Genomic DNA, 19,722 nt, shown 5'->3' on the forward strand with positions numbered 1-19,722 from the left:
ATGTTGGGGCGAGGATTGCGAGGGGGGCAATGCTGGCTAACCCGGAAGGAGCTTCTCGCTTCGCACGCGGGAGGGGAGGCGAGGGGGGGGGCGCGAGGATCAGCTCAGCTCAGTCCCCGAACACGAACTCATTCACCGCCGCCAGGAGAAATGGGCGCTCCGGAACTGAGGTGCGACGAGAAAATCTGAGGCGGCGACGCAGGCAGGGGAAGAGTAGGCAAAGGAGCGCGCGGCAAATCGGGGGGACGGACGCCACGCGCGCGCCGCGGCGACCCACCTTCCTCGCTGTTTACAGCCTAGGTACGCGAGCTCTTAAAGGCGCAGGCGGCGCTTTCTGGTTAGGGGCAGGAACCGGAGAGGTGGGGGCTCTCCGGCGCCTGCGCTTGGCTGTGGGAGAGGAGCGGGCGGCGCCTGCCTCTGGCACGAGGGAGACTTGTGCGGAAAACGCGCGGGGTTCCCGCAAAATGGGAGCTGCGCTGAGCAGCTGGCGCGAGGACGCGAAGCTCAGGGGGGGCAGTGGCGGGACGGCTGAAGTCCAACAGGTGGAGGGCATGGTCGGTCCATTTGGTTTCAGAGCCCAAGAGCTGCCTTGCGCGGAGTCTCGTCGGTACAGTGGTACCTCGGGTTAAGTACTTAATTCGTTCCGGAGGTCCGTTCTTAACCTGAAACTGTTCTTAACCTGAGATACCACTTTAGCTAATGGGGCCTCCTGCTGCCGCCACGCTGCCGGAGCACAATTTCTGTTCTCATCCTGAAGCAAAGTTCTTAACCTGAAGCACTATTTCTGGGTTAGCGGAGTGTGTAACCTGAAGTGTATGTACCCCGAGGTACCACTGTATTGTCCACATTGAGTGGCAGCAGCTGCTTTTCAGAGGACATTCCCAGCCCTACCAGGAGCTGCTGGGGGAATCAAGCCACCACGGGCAGAAGGGCAGCTGCCCCCCCCCCAAATAAAATAAAATAAAAAGAATCAATACAAATCTGAGGTTCTGCCCTCCCAACAAAAGCCTGTCCCCCCCCCCAACAAAAATCCTGTCTATGCCCATGGATCCAACCTGGGGCTTTTTGCCTGCAGAGCCTTTTCTTTCGTCCTCAAATGGCGCTGGGTCTTTGGAAGGCCTGTCCTTCGTCATAGAATCAAAGAATTATAGTGTTGGATGGGACCGCAAGGGTCATCTAGTACAACCGCCCCCCCCCCCCGGTAGTAGTAGTAGTAGTTATTTTATTTATACCCTGCTCATCTGGCTGGGTTTCCCCAGCCATGGGGTGGCTTCCAGAAAAATATTAAAAATAATAAAATGTCAAACATTAAAAAAATTCCTGCTACAGGGCTGCCTTCAGGTGTCTTCTAAAATTTGTGTAGTTCTTTTTCTCTTTGACAAGTGATGAGAGGGCGTTCCACAGGGAGGGTGCCACGGCCAAGAAGACCCTCTGCCTGGTTCCCTGTAACTTCACTTCCCGCAGTGAGGGAACCTCCAGAAGACCCTCAGAAGTGGACCTTAGTGTCCAATAATCTCCTTCCTGTTCCCACTGCTCAATAAGGCTTAGTAGGTGTCCCACAATTTGAAATGTTGGACCAGAAAATCATACATCTTCCTAACTACAACTTTCAAGGTGTCCTTACCTCTTGAACCTCCTGCACTGTCATCGTAAGAACATAAGAAGAGCCTGCTGGATCAGGCCAATGTCCCATCTAGTCCAGCATCTTGTTCTCAAGGTGGCCAACCAGATGCCTGTGGGAAAGCCGCAAGTGGGACTCAAGCAGGAAGGTATTCTCTCCTCCTGTGGTTTCTGGTAACTGGTATTCAGAAGCATTATCGCCTCCCAACTGTGAAGGGAGATCATAGCCGTCATGACTACTAGCCCCTGATAGCCTTTTCCTCAATGCATTTGATCATCCCTTTTGCTGGCCCAGTTGTACACACTCTCCCATGCTTACCCACAACCCCCTCAGAACAGAGTCACAAGCCTCTCCCAGTCCTACAAGTTCCCACATGCTTCCACTCTGCCCAGGTCCTTGGCCATATTAACTTCTGCTTAAGGCTGTCTCCAAATGGCACCTTTCCCCTATTTCCATTGTGACTGGATTCAATTAAAGTGGATTTGGAGCTGCTGTGCAATGAACAACTCCTCCCCCCCCCCATAATTAGTTGTTTCTTGTGGTAAATAAAGTGACGAACTGCACTGGGAAATGTGGGGTAACATTTGTGGCCTGACATGGCATGGTGGTGTAACCCCTCCACAAACAACTCAGATTGAATGCTCACTAAACAGCTGGTGCCTTATAACCTCTATGCAGACTGTGCAAACAGGTCAGGGTGAATGCTTAAGCGCTCAGCAATTTTGTTCTCAGGGTGGCCTGTGGGAAACCTATAAGCAGGTCCTGAGCTCAACAACACAGTCTTTGCTGAAAGCATATTCTTTAGTACAAGCAAACTTGAAAGCCTCATTATCACCTCTTGCCAGACCAAGGAGGCTCCATAAATGATCCCTGTGCTCCCAACTGGTGATGTCATTACTCCTGCTCTGAAAATGTCCCAAAGTTCTGCTCTCCTGTGTTCCCCCTTCATTATGCCATGGTTATTACCGGTAACTACTACCAAAGCCCAGCTGCCCAGCTGGAAAAACTTTGTCCCCCTCCCTTCAAGATTAGGAGTTCCCCCAAGCTGCTACAACAACAAAAATGATATGAAGGACTTCCGTATGCATATGTGTGCATACATGGACACATGAGATAGATTGTTTGCAAATATAGGTCTAATTGAAAGAAAGTAAAGGCTTGAGGGGTGTTTGCGTGTGTGTTTCTGCAACAAATAATGGTGTGTGTGGTAGAAACCAGAGACAGAACCTGTGAGCCTTAATCATATAAATTACAGATACGGTGTGTGGGTGTGTCATAGAAGTAAAATAGACGAAAATCCTACTAGACTGCCGTTAGTCATCTTTTGGCAATTATCTCCAGTTCAGGTATAAACGACTCAATCAGTCTCTTTGTTGATGGCATTTAATTGCATTTTGATGAATTCCATGCAATAAAATGCACAGTCCTGGATTTTAGAGTATTCTCTTTGCCTAAGGAGGAAAAGGAAATTGTCCCAGGGAGTTAGCAATACTTCCATTATAATAGGTGTCAACATTTATCTGACATTGTCCACAACAAACAAGGCAAACAAGGGCTTAAGGGGAAGATGGTAGTGCCAGGCAGACTTTCTCAAACATGGCAGGATTTACTAGTGCAGAAAAAGCTAGACAGATAAAGCCTGGAGAAGGAGATAAAATAAGCGGGTGGAAGCACTTAAACAACAGATAAAGAATTTTAGCATCAGCATAGCAGGGCTATAGACCATTCAGATAAATGATGATGTCTGTGTGTTTTGCATTATAGACTTGTTACAAATGTCACATCCAACACACACACACACACACACACACACACACACACACACTGCGCTCTGGTTAGTCACGGATAGTCTTATAATGTACTGTCTAACTGAGCAAACATTTTCTCTGCTCAAAAAGCTGCTGAAGAACATCAGTTTTACTATGTAGAGTATCTTCCTTTTGTATGATGGCTGGGCCAACAAACAGAGTGTCAATCTTGGACCTGAGACCCTGCTTCCAAAGTCAGGCTCAGCCATGAAGTCACATGATATCCACCACTGGCAAGTTGCTCTTAGTTTCCTGTTGGTAAAATGGATCTAGCAGAGATGGGGATGGGAGGGAGCCTTATTCCATGCTAGACCGTTTGTCTGTCCTAGCCTGGCATTGTCTCTACACAATCCTATATATAAGAATAATTTCAAATCTATTACAGACTGGGATAATATTCTTCACTTAAAATGTTTGTTTCCTTACAACAACTCTGTGAGGTAGGTTAGGCCGGGAGACTGTGACTGGCCCAAGGTCACCCAGTGAGTTTCATAGCTAAGCAGGGATTTGAACCTTGGCCTCCCAGATCCTAGTCCAATACTCTGACTGTTACACTATGCACACTCTCTTTTAAACATGATTGCAATCTGTCTGTTGCTCTTTGACCACCGGGGCCTTAGTCCCTGCATCCAGATCTTTTGTTTATTTGTTGTTTAAACCCAACAGTGCACACGCAGGGAGTTTTGCAGCATGAAAATAATCAGAAAGTAGTCAGGCTGCTTCCCCAGGGAGCTGTCAGGATGCTGTCAGCGGCTCCTAGCTGGTCGCCTAGGAAAGTATAAAGACAAAGGAAAGTTTCTTACAGTCCTTTTTTATTTAAATCTTTACAGAACCCAGCCTCTTGGATAATGGTGTTGTCGCGAGTGAATCTTCACCCCGTCTCTCCCACTTGCTCATTCATCACTTCTACAGGTGCTGCTAGGTGCCCTTTGTCTTTGAGCTCTTTGCTCTCCTACTTTTAAGGCTCGCCGGGTTCTGGGAGATGGAGGGTCTGGAATGCTCTCTAATGATGATGTGTCAGCTGGGTGTTGTTCCGGCTCTTCCATGATTTCCCAACTTTCCCCCTCATCTGCCTCTGAGCTGTGACCTCCCTCAAACCCCTGTTGTAAATTTATACTGTCTTCCTCTTCCTCCTTCCTGGAAGGGTCAGGGTGGGGAGGCAGTCTCCACCATTCCTCCTCTGCCCAGTCCCTGACAGGAGCATACAATCTAAAGTCTCGTGGAGCTGGGGTGAGAAAAGAGGGAGGGGTGAAGCAAAGGTATCAAGGGATGAATGGGAGCACAGGCAGTTTCATGTAAGCGTGTTGTTTTCTTGCAATTACTTAGGTTTAAAGAATTAAGAACAGATTGGTACATCTCCTAAAGCAAAACAGAAGAAGAAGAAGAAGAAGAAGAAGAAGAAGTAGAAGTAGTAGTCTGGGCAGAGGGAGGGGGTTGGGTGATGACTAGGACAAGGATATATTCAGCCTTTCCTTGTCTGTGACTATCTACTTAGTCAGCATGTTTATGGCCACAAAAGGCAGTGTTTGTTGACTTTAAGAGTTTTAGGGACACAATGCAAATGGGACGAAAAGTCTGTCCATGTCCAAACATGAATGGAAATGTCCATCAAGGTATTTATTGTAGAGATAGGCACATTCCAGGGCGTGGCTGATACTTTTTTTTTAAGGTTACCACTGATTTTGAAACTCAGGTAGCATATAGATTACCAAGCAGGGGAGTCTAGTCTATGGAGTAGATGTTTATTTGAGCAGCTCTCTTATCATAGCCAACTTACAAGGCAGAGACCTGAGAAGGCATTTGTGGATGAAGGTTTAAACTAAATATTTTTGGACTGGTAGGTTGGAAAATACACATTAAATGAGAGAGACAACTCACTCTGACCTGGGGGCAACCTGGCTTCTGTCAAAGGAGTGGTTGCCTAGGTCATCTGAATGCTTGCAGTGCAATTTCAGAATGAGCCATCCTGATTCAGAGAAGTATTAGACATGCACACAATACCTTACGCATTATGGCATCATCATCCAGTCTATAAAGAGTACTGTATAGACTTACCCAGGTAAATATCAGATCGACTCCAATGCTTTGGGCAGAGAGGTAAGAGGGGGGAAATCCCAGCCATTGCATCTGCCAGTGTAACGTTTAAAAAAGCACAACATTTAACCACTCTCTACAAGGAGGCTGATTTTGCATTAAATAAGTGGAATCTTTTGTATATGATATACATATTTCTAAATAATTGCCTAAACACTAAACACTTTAGAAACACTGGTTTATAAATGATGAAGGCTGCAGTCTGAACAATGTACAGCTTATTTCCGGTTGTCTGGTAATGTTTTGGCATTTTTGTTTGTTTAAAATGAAGGTTGAGACTGGATCCTCCACTGCCCCCACTTCAAGATCAGCTACTCTCACCATTCATTTCATGTTTTAAATAATAGTTTGTCATGCTGTTCATCTTATATTCCAAGAAGGATTCCACTTTTTAAATTCACACTGGGAATAGATAGGATCAGTTGTTTTGTTGTGTTTTAGATCAGGCTTTATAAGTTTACTGTTCCTACTAGAAAGATCTGATACTGGCAAAATCTAATTAATACAATACAGCATTGTCTGCAGTCGACAATCAAATACTTGAAATTCACCTTGCTTCCTCACTGGGATGCATGGCAGCCATCTAATTAACAATGTCAAGCATTTGTGTATTGAGCTTGTATTGTCACAGCATATCCCCCTGCTTCCTTCATTGTTTTTCTTTCAGTGGTGCTCTGCCTTTGCCACCCATCTAACCCATCTTCACAGAAGACTAGAATCATAGATCTTGCAGAACTTGCTCTTGATGCGCAGAGAACAAGATTCCATTGCTTTCATATCTCTCCTAAGCTTCACAGGATGTCTCTTCTACAATTTTTGACGTCTTTAAAACCTGCCACTCATAGGTTTCCGGTGCCAAGAAATCAGATAACACATGGTTTGAGTTTTCCACCTCTTGTGGCTTCCCGTCTCATATTTTAATCTCTCAATTTCAACTGGATGCTTTTTTATTTCTGTCTTCTCATTTAAACTGTGTTGCAATGTGACAACAGTATGCTATATTTTACTCTCAAGGATGGACTGCTGGAATATTTTAAAGTCAGAAATTTTTATTATAGCATATACTAATAAAGTAAGGTAAAGGACCCCTGAACAGTTAAGTCCAGTCAAAGGCGACTATGTGGTTGTGGCGCTCATCTCGCTTTCACGCCGAAGGAGCCGGCATTTGTCCACAGACAAATCTGGGTCATGTGGCCAGCATGACTAAACCACCTCTGGCACAATGGAACACCGTGACAGAAACCAGAGCGCATGGAAACGTATTTTACTGGTATATTCTAATAAACACAAATACACACACACACACACACACACACACACACACACAGTACAATACAGTACAATACAATACAATACAACACAATACAATAATAATATACTAATATTGTCAGGCTGCTGCCAACAACTCCCAGCTGGTTGCAAGGAATGTACAAAGACAAGGTATTGTTTCTTACCATCCACTTTTTAGTCAGTATTTACAGAAAGAGGCTATGGAATCCAGCCTCTTGGATAATGGGGTTGTCTCGAGTGAATCTCCACCCCCCATCTCTCCCACTTCCTCCTTCGTCATTTGCATTGTCACTCCTACGGGTGCTGCTACGTGCCCTCTGCCTTTGAGCTCTTTGCTCTCCTACTTTCAAGGCTCTCTGGGTTCTGGGAGATGGGTGGGGTGGGGTCTGGAGTGCTTTCTAAAGACACTGTATCCATCAACTGTCGCTCCCCTGGTGCTTCCTCTTCCTCCTCCCCTCCCATTATTTCCCAACTTTTCCCCCTCATCTGCCTCTGAGCTGTGACCTCCCTCAAACCCCTGTTGTAAATCTAAACTGTCTTCCTCTTCCTCCTCCCTGGAAGGGTCAAGCTGGTTTCCTCCTCTGCCCAGTCCCTGACAAATATACAGATTCCTGCAAGGCACTCATGGATGGGGCTTCCCTTGAAGTTTCAACAGTTCAGTGGAATGCATCGCCTTCCTCATAACAAGGTTGGATCCCTCTTTAGTAGCATACGATTCCAGCATCCTTACTTAAGAATAAAAGAACATAAGAAGAGCCTGCTGGATCAGACCAATGGCACATCTAGTCCAGCATCATCTTTTCACAGTGGCCAGATGCCTGTAAGAAACCCACAAACAGGACTGAGCTCAAGAGCACTCTCCCCAAAATAGATGTGGATAATATTATTGGAACCCTGCGATTAGCCAAGAACACCTTCTTAGCATCAAGTTCAAGTATCAGGAGCACACAGAGATATTTGTAGTGGCTGTTCTATGATCGTTGTGCTTCCTCCTTCTGGAGATTTGTCAGAATTTACAGTATCTCTGAATTCTTTGCAGAAGTGTTGCAAAATTTTGCTATTATTAGGGCTGATTTGTGTGTGTGTGCTTGCAACTAAGTGAGCTGGGATAGAAATAGAAGCACATTGCCTAGTCTGCATTCATACTGTATGATTTCCTTCATGTATCGCAGTCTGCTTGCCAGGGTCACACACAATTACCTCTGGACGGTGGCCTTTATGTGACACAATCTATTTTCTCTTTGGCTTATGCATTGCCTACCTTTTATACACCTTGGGTTCCCTCCCTTGTGGGCCATAAGGCACACCAACTATGCTCCCTTCTCCAGCAACCTGTCCCTATGACTAGGATGATATGTTCTGCATACCATAGTGTCTTGTCATTTGTGGAAGGTGACATTTGATTAGTTAAGGAGTGCCACAACAATACTTGGAAATCCTCTCGGTATGAATTCAGATACACCCAAGTTTTCTTTCAATCTCTTAACCCACAAGAAGTGGGAGTCTTTCCACTCCACCCACAGGCGTAGTCGTCTTCAAAATAAGATGATAAAATAATACTGACACAAACCTCCCCCTCCCCATGGAATAGGGACTAGAAAAGCTAGATGCCTTGGTACTCCCTGTGATGTTTTCCTCCCAATTCAGTTTTTCAGACCGATTCTTTTGGAATTGCCACCAAGTCCTGTGCTGCCAGAAGATCTGACTAGCTAGGAATGCAACGCTGTTTAATTTTTATTTATTTATTGAATTTACAGTGGTACCTTGGTTTACCAACTTAATCCATTTCGGAAGTCCGTTCTTAAACCAAAGCATTCTTAAACCAAGGTGTGCTTTCCCATAGCAGCGGGGGACTCGATTTACAAATGGAACACACTCAACAGGAAGCAGAACATGTTCTTATTCCAAGGCAAAGTTCACAAACCAAAACACCTACTTCCGGGTTTGCAGCATTCTTAATCCAAGTTGTTCATAAATTAAGCTGTTCTTAAACCAAGGTACCACTGTATATACCACTCTATACCCAGAGGTTTCAGGGTGGTTCACAGAAATATCACAATATATAAAATAAAAATATGAACAATAACCCAATAACGCCCCCCAAAAGAGCCACATTTTAAAAGGGTATAGGATGTCAATCAGGTCAACCAAAGGAACGGTTTTGCCTGGCGCCTAAAGGTATGTAATGAAGGTGCCAGGTGAACTTCTCTGGGGAGAGCATTCCATAGACAGAGAGCCACTGCAGAGAAGGCCCCATTCTTGTGTTGCCACCCTCTGGACCTCTCAAGGAGGAGGCACACAAAGGAGGGCCTCAGAAGATGATCTCAGGGTCTGGGTAGGTTCATATGGAAAGAATTTTATTTCTTCTCTTTCTTTGTTAAAGATGTAAAAAAGAGAGCAAGAGGAATTCAATCTCACACTTTAAACAGTCTTACAGAACAATCCACTTCCTAAGTCGCGAAGATGTGTTGCTCTATTCAGCCCCATTCACATGTTCATTCATGTAGATATGAATGTGTGGAAGAAGAGGATCATGGCTACTGAATCTGATTGCTATGTGTTCATTATTCAAACTTCTGAACAGAGTCAGGTGCATATGTAACAGCACAGATGTTTCCTGTAACAATACAAAACAAACCTGTACCAGCTCCAGATGTACACATCTTAAATCACAGATGGGGAACCTGTGGCCCTCTGGATGTCTCAGACACTAGCTCCCACCAGCACCATCACTCATGGCCAACTGGAGTTCTGGAGGACCCAAGGTTCAGTTGGTACAACTGAAGCCGAACTCTGCCCTATCATAATCTTTCCCATCCTTGCTCTTGTCTGCATCTTCCCCAGCACACATTTGTGGTTCCTCTGCTGACTCTTGCCCTCTCACTGCAGTCAAATTATTAAAACATATTGTGGGGGAAAGCAGCATAGATCTGTATTTTGACAGCTTGAACTACATGCCTGGAAATTATGTTCTGGAAGGACTTCTCAAGCGGGCAACTCCATCACATGATTTCTGTAATAGCAACACGCACAGTTTCTATTTAAATTCTCACGCGAGGCTTTTAGACAAGTTATTCAAGGGAGGGATGTGCCTGCTTTGCAGCTGAAAAGGTGCCAAGTAATGAATAAAGAAGCATAAGTAAGTATCGGTCACACTGGACTTCCTCTCCCCAAAGGGATAAGGACACACTGGAAGTCGAGCATAAAAACCTCAAGGGGGTGTGGCGCATTGTAAGGGCTGCAATGGGAGGGTTCTCCTGGCTGTAGGCTGCCCAAGTGGGTCCTCAGAGCTCTTAACAGCATCAGGGCCTGTCCTCAAATTTGCTTCCCCACAGCAGAACGTATGAGTGACTGAAATTCAGAGACATGGAGCAGTACGGAAAGAGAGCTCACCAAGGTGGCACTCACACATCTACAAAGTGAGGGGGGAGATGAATCACACACGAGTTTGCATAACATGCTGATTTAGATGTATAGATGTGAATCTAGAAATATTGGAGAAGGCAGTGAAAAGCTTCTGGGAAATGATATATAATGAGATGAAAAAGATGTTGAAATATACATTTATAAAAAAACCCAGAAGCATTTTTACTCGGTATTGTAGGGGAGGATATTAACAAACAGGATAATAAACTGCTTTTATATGCAATAACGGCAGCAAGAATATTACTGGCACATAAATGGAAACAAGAACTACCGACGAAAGAAGAATGGCAGACGAAATTAATGGACTATGCAGAATTAAACAAGATGACAGGAAAGATCTGAAACCTGTGGAACCAGAGATTCTCAGAGGACTGGAGTAAATATCTGAACTATTTGAAATGCAATGGCAATAAACAGATTATGCTAGCAGGACTTCAGGAAGTTTTGTAAGGAGGATTGTGCAAAGTATTGCAGAGAAGATTATGAAGTTATTAGTTGAGGATAATTAAAAGTAATAGAGAAATTGAGAAATGTAGATTAAGTGATAAAGGTTGAAAAATCTTCAGATGTGGTTGATGGAAGGCCAAAACATTGTATAAGATAAGAAAGTATATGATATGATTTTTGGAAATTATTTGTAAAAATCTCCCCCCCCCCCCTATATATAAAGAAATATTGGAAAAGGCAGTAACCAGGCGCTCAAGCTTCTTCAGATGATCAACTTCAAGGCTTGTGCTTACGGTTCTTTAGCATTAAACTAGACTCACAGTTTTTCTTTATCTTTAAACTAGACTCAGAGTTTGTGCAGAGGGGAAAGTGTAGGCAGAGCAGGAGTTGAGTACTTCTCTCCCACCAGACAATTATCCATGACACTCACACCATGCAACTCACCAGTCCAGTGTTTTGAATCACTCTGGTGTCTTAATGCCTGTCCAATTGCTTTGGCTAATTTCCAAAGATGTCCTCACCTCCAGATCTTTTTATAGCTTGGGATACAAAAACTACTTGACATGACTGAGTGCTTTGGCTGCATCCATGAAGACGAGAAAAGTGCCAATAATGTATTTCTGGGAATAGTGAAACACTGTGAGTAATCTTACAAAATTATCTGGCCATTTGTCATTTCAACGCTTTTTTGCAGCCTTCAGTGATGAGCATGCATGCCACAGATGTTCCACGGTGCTGAAATGCTGAAAGGCAGGGGTCCCTATTTGGCAATTTCCACCAAACCCTGCCCCCCTGCCCCGCCCCTGATGCCAGCAGAGGAGGCTCCCTAGCGCAGCCAATCCCCACTCAGTGGGGTTCACCGATCAACTGATTAGTACTCCCAGAATGCCCTGCTGGCATCAGAGACCTGGATTCAAATGCTGACTCACAAATGAAACTCATTGGGTGACTTTGGACCTAACCTCACAGGGTATTGTCGTGAGGTTGAAATGGGAGGAAGATCCACTTATGTCACTCTGATTTCTATGGAGGGAGGTGAGATATTGTATAAACTGGAAGGTGGCCTTGCAAATTTAGTACTGTTAAGCTCCAAATACCATTGCCAAGATATAATGAACAGTCTGTTATATGTTGTGAATTAGTGTAGCATAGTCACTCAGAAAGTAAGCTGTGAACCAGGTAGCCATTGTTCTAACTTCACCTTTACCATGAGTTCACTTGGTGATCTTAGCTTGGTGCTCTCTGCCTCATGTCTTATTAGCAATGTAGGGATAATAAAAGGTCCCTGGGTGGTTAAGTCCAGTCAAAGGCGACTATGGGGTTGCAGCGCTCATCTCGCTTTCAGGTTGAGGGAGCTGGCGTTTGTCCACAGACAGCTTTCTGGGTCATGTGGCCAGCATGACTAAAGCGCTTCTGACACAAAGGAACACCGTGACGGAAACCAGAGCGCACGGAAATACTGCTTAGCCTCCCGCTGCAGCAGTGCCTGTTTACCTACTTGCACTGGTGTGCTTTCAAACTGCTAGGTTGGCAGGAGCTGGAAGAGCCAACGGGAGCTCACCCCGTCGCAGGGATTTGAACCACCAACCTTCTGATCAGCAAGCCCAAGAGGCTCAGTGATTTAGACCACAGCGCCACCTGCCTGTACTGACTTACAGTATGTCTCTGAATGACAGTTGCTGGAAGCTGCAGGAAGGGAGAGTGCTGCTGGGCTCAGGTCCTGATTGTGGGCTTTCCTGAAGTATTTGCTTGACCATGGTGAGAACAGGATGCTGGACTAAAAAAGGCCACTGGTCTGATCCAGCAGCCTCTTCTTTTGTTTTTAGGAGATACATGAAACAGTGTCAATGTGCTAATGCATTAATTTTATTTATGGCATTTTATACATCCATGAAGCAAATCCAGTGGTTACCTTACAAAAAGAAACCCCATGAAAAATAAAGAATGCAATAAAAATAAACTAAAGCAATGTTAATATACTATTTGTAGCAGCATAAAATAAACAGAAATAGCTATGAAACCAACCCAAGACACGCAAAACCATCATAAAAAAAACAAGAAGGGAGAAAATAGTAAATGTCACGGATTTAAAATGCACTAAAATTCAAAGGCTTGGGGGGAATAAAAAGGTCTTCACCTTGTGTTAAAAGGACCAGATGAACCTCTCTGGGGAGGGCTTTCTACAAAGGAGTTGCCTGCACTAAGTCTTTGATGTCTTACAGATGCTAATTAACATAATTACCATTTTCTTCTGCCTTCCCTTTTTTCCTGTTTCTTAAATAGGGAAGTGAGAACCCTGACCTGTATGAGAGTTGTTTGCCTATATAAATAAGTAATGTTCTGTGCTACGTTGCTTCCGTCCTCCTAGGAAAATACTGATTCTCTGCAGGTTGCAGAACAATTGCATTGCACAGAGAAGGATGAGTCTTAATCTGGTATGGAAAGCAGGAAGCCACTATGGAACTTTAATTATACAAATTAGGCTCTTTGCATAAGAGCAGGTTAGTTATGTACTTGGAATGCATTTCTTTTCTGAGTACTGTGAGGCTAATTAATTACACGCACCCCCGCCCCGAATTATTCCTATTCTAAATGCTAAGCAACCGGCCCCATCTGGCCCTGCAGAGAGAATTCCACCACATGGAAATTCACTGATGTGTGCAAAGCATTGGAAAGCACCCATCTGCATCTCAGGGGCCTTTCCCTCACCTCTTATACTGGATTGTTACCAGCTCTGCATTTGGTGGATCAGCTGCCATCCACAGTATGGGCAGAATGGCAAAATGCCTGTTTCAAATCACATGCCCTTTTCCTGGCGATGTACAAATTCTGAGTTCGTCTCTATGTGGATTAGAACATGCAACAAGCGAGTTATCGTACTTTTCCATCTATAAGACGCCCCCATATATAAGACACCCCCTTTTTGGGGACTGAAATTTCAGAAATTGGGGGGGGGGGAATGGGGAGGATTACCAAGAGCTGTTGAGCTTTTTTAAGGGGAAAAAATTGCTCACCTAGTACAGTGGTACCTCGGGTTAAGTACTTAATTCGTTACAGAGGTCCGTTCTTAACCTGAAGCACTTTAGCTAATGGGGCCTCCTGCTGCTGCCGCGCCACCGGAGCATGATTTCTGTTCTCATCCTGAAGCAAAGTTCTTAACCCAAGGTTCTATTTCTGGGTTAGCGGAGTCTGTAACCTGAAGCGTATGTAACCCAAGGTATCACTGTATTGCAAAATCCACCTCCCGTCTGTCCCCTTGCCCGCTGTCAATCACCCGCCCAATTGCTGCGGCATTGGTCAATCAACACCACCCACTGACGCAGCAACCAATAACATGCACAATAGTTGTTGACAGCTGCGGCAGCAACCAATCAAACATCCACTCCATGCACTACCCATGTATAAGATGAGCCCCACTTTTAAGCATGATTTTAAAGTGGGGGGACCTAGTCTTATACATGGAAAAGTACAGTATTTCAGTAGGATCTGCAGAACATTGTTTCTTTGTTTGAATATCAGGTATGTTTGTATCTTCCCCCACCCCAATCAAATATGGCCAGGCCTTTGTGCCTCTATGCTAGTTTATGGCTTAGTCCCAAGGAGGTTGCCCTGGAGGCTTTGTTTCCCAAACTTTGGTCTCCAGATGTTTTTGGACTACAACTCCCATCATCCCTAGCTAGCAGGACCAGTGGGTAGGGATGATGGGAATTGTAGTCCAAAAAAACACAGCTGGAGACCCAAGTTTGGGGAAACACTGGTTTTGAAGGATACCCTGTAATGTATCATGGCTCATTGAACAGACTACACAATATCCCTGACTTTTGAATTTATACTGCTATAGATTGTTCTAACAATTAATAATTGGTAGGATTTTGATTATTTGAAGTACTGAAAGGAAGACTGCAGGCCGGTGGAAAAGGAGAGGCTCAGCTTTCTTTCTAAGCCAGGGCCTCACCTGGGATCAACATAACAAAAGGTGTTGATAGCCCATCTGAGAGGAGGAATTCTTGGGCCTGGCAAAACAGAAGGTTGCCAGGGTAACTGGGTGTGAAGTGACAGGAAAAGAGTCTTTAGAGGAAGAAAAAGCGGAGGAAAAAGACTGACTGGGAGGGATACCTTTGACTCCAGTGCTGCACTGCTGTGGAGAACAAGCCCAGCTTGAGATGACCATGCTATGTGAACTGATTAATATGTATAAAGAAAGCTACCTTATAATAAGCCAGACCATCCATCTCTTCTTCTTCTTCTTTGGCAATCACTCGTAGCCGAGTAAGATTGTCTTCCATAAACACGGTTTTAACAATGAGTCCGTAAGTGACTGTGGAGGCCAATTCTGGATCCACACGTCGTTCCACAGTGGGGACACTGGTTTCCGGGCGGGAGTTGGTCACGGTGTGGATTTGCCAAGTGTGCCTTCCTCTTAGCACGTTTCTCCCTTGTGTTCTGAGTTCGAGCGTCTTCAAAGTCCATGACACCTTTGGTAAAGGCTGTTCTTCAACTGGAACGCTCACAGGCCAGTGTTTCCCAGTTGTCAGTGTTTATACTACATTTTTTAAGATTTGCCTCGAGACAGTCTTTAAGCCTCTTTTGTTGACCACCAGCATTATGCTTTCCATTTTTAAGTTCGGAATAGAGTAGTTGCCTTGGAAGACGATAATCAGGCATCTGCACAACATGACCAGTCCAACAAAGTTGATGTTGAAGAATCATTGCTTCCACACTGGCGATCTTTGCTTCATCCAGTACACTGATATTAGTTTGCCTGTCTTCCCAAGTGATGTTTAAGATTTTTTGGAGACACCATTGAAGGAATCTTTCAAGAAGTTGGCGATGGCGTTTGTAAGTGGTCCATGTTTCACAAGGATACAGTAAGGTTGGTAGTACAATAGCTTTGCAAACAAGCATTTTGGTTTCCCTGCATGTGTCCCGGTCCTCAAACACTCTGCACTTCAATCGGGAGAAAGCTGCACTCGCAGAGCTCCATACTGTCTATACTGATTGGCAGTGACTTGCCAGGGTTTCAGATAGGCACCTCTTCAAGACCTAGCTATGGGGCAGAATCCACAGGGAAGTTCTTCTGCAGAAGCCCCAATGGAAAAAGAAGTGCTCTTCTACATTTCGTCAAGTCTTGTGCAGGATAGCATCCTGCTAGAATCGTGTCCCAAGTTAATTGGTGTGAAAGGGGGAGGGGCATCTGTATTGTCTTCCTCAGGCGCCAAAATGCCTTGGCCTGACCTTAGGGTTACACTCAAAATTACCAGAGTGCTTTATCAGGTTCACATGGCAGGGCCACAGGCAAAAGTAGGAAGGACAGTTAATGTCAATTTCACTTTGATGCAGTAGACTAGTGTCACTGGAGGGGGGTGCACAGCAGGGCTGGTGAGGTATATGGCCTAAGGAGAGGGTGTGGCTCCAAGGGGCCAGATAGAGAAGCTTGGAGGGCCACAATTAGCCTCCAGGCCTGAGGTATAGCTATATATACCACAGACTGAAGTAGCACAAATTTCCCTTACACTAAGCAGGGAAGTTTGTTTAGCACATTCTGCAGTAATCCCCAGGGGCCTGTCAGGCAGCAGCTACAGGGCTCTGTTGCTCAACTCTTTTTCTGTAGGGGAATGTCACAAAAATATGCAACCTATTTTTCAACCTAGGTTAATTAGGAACAGTTTCCTCTGGCCATTTCTCACTAATTGCAGCAGGAGGGAGAACCCAATTAAATAGCCACTGGAAACCCTGAGGGAAAAGTTAGGTCTGCCCCCAGTCCTTGCCCCATGCAATAACAATGGGGGAAAAGGAAGTACAAAGCTATATGGAAACCAGGGACTTGGCCAGACTGGTAAAGAAAAAGTGATTTACATGCATCATATGTGTGATTATAACATTGTGCCACCAGATGGCAACATGGAGTCCCATTTTTATCTACCCATTTTCCTTGTTTAAATTTACAACTGAAAATTTACAAATTGAAAATGAAACGCTTCTTTGATGTGTCTAGATCCAGCCGAGGGACACAATGTCTCTCCTCCAGATTGCCACAAGCTATGGCTGCTTGTTCTCCCAGTACAACCTGGACCCCATGCTTTTTCTGTGCATATGGATATAGAATACACAGGGGCACACTCAAAACAAAGGACATGCTTATTATGCCTGGTGTGGAGGCTGTCTGTGTGGGAGCAAACACAGAGGAGAAACATGCTGTGAGGAAAGGCCCTCACTACAAACTGCAAGGCACAGCCTTTTGGAAGTAGAAGCATGAGGGTGATGTCGTGTGATGCTTGAAGACATGAGGGTGAAACCTTCAGCCTTCTCAGCTGTGTAAATTTTTCTTCCCCTCAGTGGGAAAAAAGGTCATTAAACGGCTTCTAATCTCTTGCAAAAGCAAAACAACAGGCTGAGCTCCATATGCTGGTCACTTGGCAGTCTTGGAAGAGATAGCGTCAAAGAGGCGCAGATGGTGAAGAAACATATTACAGTGCCTATGAATGTTATCATGTATTACAGGGAGGGGAGCAGGGGGTGGAGGAGGAAAGGAAATTAGTGAGAGAGAAAGATAGAGGTTGGGGTTACCAGGCAACCAGAACTAGTAAAGAATAACATGAAAGGACAGCAGGGAGGAAGGCTTCAAAGCAAAGAACTGGCGGAGCAAATTAGATTTCTGGAAAAAGTGATTAATTTATTTGTCACATTCCATAGAAGGTTAGGAAATCCGTTGAAAATATATCACTGGTACTGAGGACCATGGAAATAAATGGACCAACAGGGCACAAACCAAGATGAAAGTTAAGCAGAGGGTGGGGGCAATTTAGCTGCTCCACAGAACATAGATGGGAACATCCAGAGATTGTTGAGCTCCAGCTTCCATCAGCTTTTATTTTAAGAAGCAAGTAATATTCTAAAATAACATATACTGCATACACACAACTACATAACGTAGCCACATATCATAATGCATAGTAACATCAAATCGCAGGTGCAGGTGAGGAGAAGGATTTCTATATTATATATATTTGCATTTCTCTGCCATTTAGGTCATCTTGGGGACTATCCTTTAAAGTAGCATCTCCCGGCTCTGGACTGCTATTGCAAATTTGAATGAACCTTTTATGAGTCCCATTTCTGGGTCTTTCTGGTTGGGGTTTCCTGATTAAGAAAAGGATTTCCTGCTTGTTTGTTTGTTTGTTTTTTGAAGCCTTGGCTGTGTATGTTCCCTTTACTAAACTGGTTAGAAATAAACTGTCCAATATTATTATCTTCTTTTGCAGATCATGGGGTGGGGGAGGGGCATTGTGAGAGATGGGATTTATTTAAGTAATTTCTAGAGTCCCCCTTCAGTAGTCCCACGGCAGTGTACAGTTGCTAATAAGCTTACAATAAAAAAGCATACAAACAAATAAAAGACATAGAACTAGTAGTCATAATACCAATAAAAGCCAGCAAGGCCATACTATAAAATGAAAATCAGTCATAAAACATGCTGAAATGCTTGTGCCCTATTTTTAAAGGTCTAATTCCTCTACATTTGAGAACAAGGAGCTGAGGCTGAGAGAGAATGGCCAAAGACAGCCTTGCAGTGCAGACCACTATAGCAATCTCCAGATTGCTGTTTCTTGAGGCCACCAGATGGAAAAGCAGAAACACCCTGGCACATCTCCCTTATGTCTAAATGCACTTCTGTCTGACAGCCTCTACTATGCATAGGCACTAAATTACCCTGCAGTTGTTTGAAACTCATTATCTATTGAAATGACCAGGGAATGACTTGCAACAACTCTGTAACACAAGTCCACTGTTAGTATCTGTTGCTGTAGACTGGGGCCCGTCAAACTACAACTCCCATCCCTACAGATAAATGGGTGGGCTGGGGCAGGTAACATATGGCCACTCTGTTGCAATATGGTGCTCTTGCCATTCACAACAGAGAATGACAGAGAGCCAAAATAATACAGGGAAGAAGAGTGTTCCTCTCAAGTCCCCCCCCCCCCGCCATATTTGTATAGTTTAATTTAAGGTAAGAATGAGAGAAGTTAATAAAGAAGACAACATACTATAGATATAACCATTTCCCCCCTTCCTCCAATCAGTATCAGCAGAAACTAGAAAGTCACCAAGATCTGTTGCCAGACATAGAGAATCATAGAGGTATAGTAAGTGTTGCTTCCCAGGATGTTTCTAATTAGTCTTTGGTGGACATTGTTTTTCCCCATGATGCCCAGGTGTTACAGGTGCTTCTGTAGCTTTTGAGGCCTGTAATTTAAACTTTGCTAGCAATGCACTTTGAAAGCAATATAAAACATGAGCACTGATTAATTCCTACTCACCTCCACCAAAGAGCATGACCCATTGAATTCAACAGGACTTACTTCTTAGTAGACATGGATAGGACAGTTTTTGAGAATGACCAGCCCTTTTGTCATTCTCATCTGCCATCATGAAGTAGAACTAGACTATCAGCTTTGTTGGTCAATGATTTACAAAATACTTTTGAAGTTTGGAAGGCAGCATTCCTAAGTATTCTTCCTATGCCAGTAAATACAAACTGTGTGCCATGAGGAAACTACAATCTGTCATGACAAATAAAATTTAAAAATAATGAAAGGCTCCTGTGAATTCAAAGTATTCACTGACCAATGGGCTTGCCCGCTGTGCCTGTATAATTCAATGATATGGTAATACCTACTTCCAATTAGCCTCTTCTGGGTTGGGATGCAATTAGGACAGGACTTTGGACAAAATCCCAGGGCCCTGCTGAGCAGAATTAGCAGGACGACCACCAAACTCAGCAGGGCTGGCCTATAAGATTGTTATAAGCTTATAGGTGCCAGATCTTTTAACCCCTGGACCCAGCAAATGTTAAAATATAAGCCAGGCTGGCTTCCTGACATATCTGTCAACTTTTCCCTTTTCTTGCGAGGAATCCTGTTCGGAATAAGGGAATTTCCCTTAAAAAAAGGGAAACGTTGACAGTTATGGTTCCTGATGAAATAATTCGCTGTGGAGATGGGCATTAAAAGGCGACAAAGGACAAAGGCTCTGTGC

At 44.3% G+C, this 19,722-nt stretch overlaps 2 protein-coding genes and 1 long non-coding RNA gene across 6 annotated transcripts in view; all 3 read left to right on the forward strand.

The window, feature by feature from the left end:
- The window catches only part of MAP3K9 (mitogen-activated protein kinase kinase kinase 9), a 91,564-nt gene extending 85,028 nt beyond the window's left edge, over nucleotides 1–6,536 (forward strand). For all 4 annotated transcript variants that reach the window (XM_081016664.1, XM_081016663.1, XM_081016665.1 and 1 more), the window contains exon 12: nucleotides 6,191–6,536. In XM_081016664.1, coding sequence (XP_080872790.1) covers nucleotides 6,191–6,218 — 28 coding nt within the window. In that variant the 3' untranslated portion in view covers nucleotides 6,219–6,536. The remainder of the gene's footprint in view (nucleotides 1–6,190) is intronic.
- Nucleotides 1–19,722, forward strand: part of LOC308463436 (uncharacterized protein) — a gene marked incomplete at its 5' end in the record, with an annotated part of 341,915 nt that overhangs the window by 257,905 nt on the left and 64,288 nt on the right. The window lies entirely within an intron of this gene.
- On the forward strand, nucleotides 174–6,177 carry LOC308474214. Its single transcript, XR_013984556.1, has 3 exons — nucleotides 174–300; nucleotides 4,260–4,341; nucleotides 4,756–6,177. It is a non-coding gene; the product is annotated as an uncharacterized lncRNA (long non-coding RNA).

This window comes from Podarcis pityusensis, assembly GCF_964106645.2.
Source record: "Podarcis pityusensis genome assembly, chromosome: 1".
NCBI lineage: Eukaryota > Metazoa > Chordata > Lepidosauria > Squamata > Lacertidae > Podarcis > Podarcis pityusensis.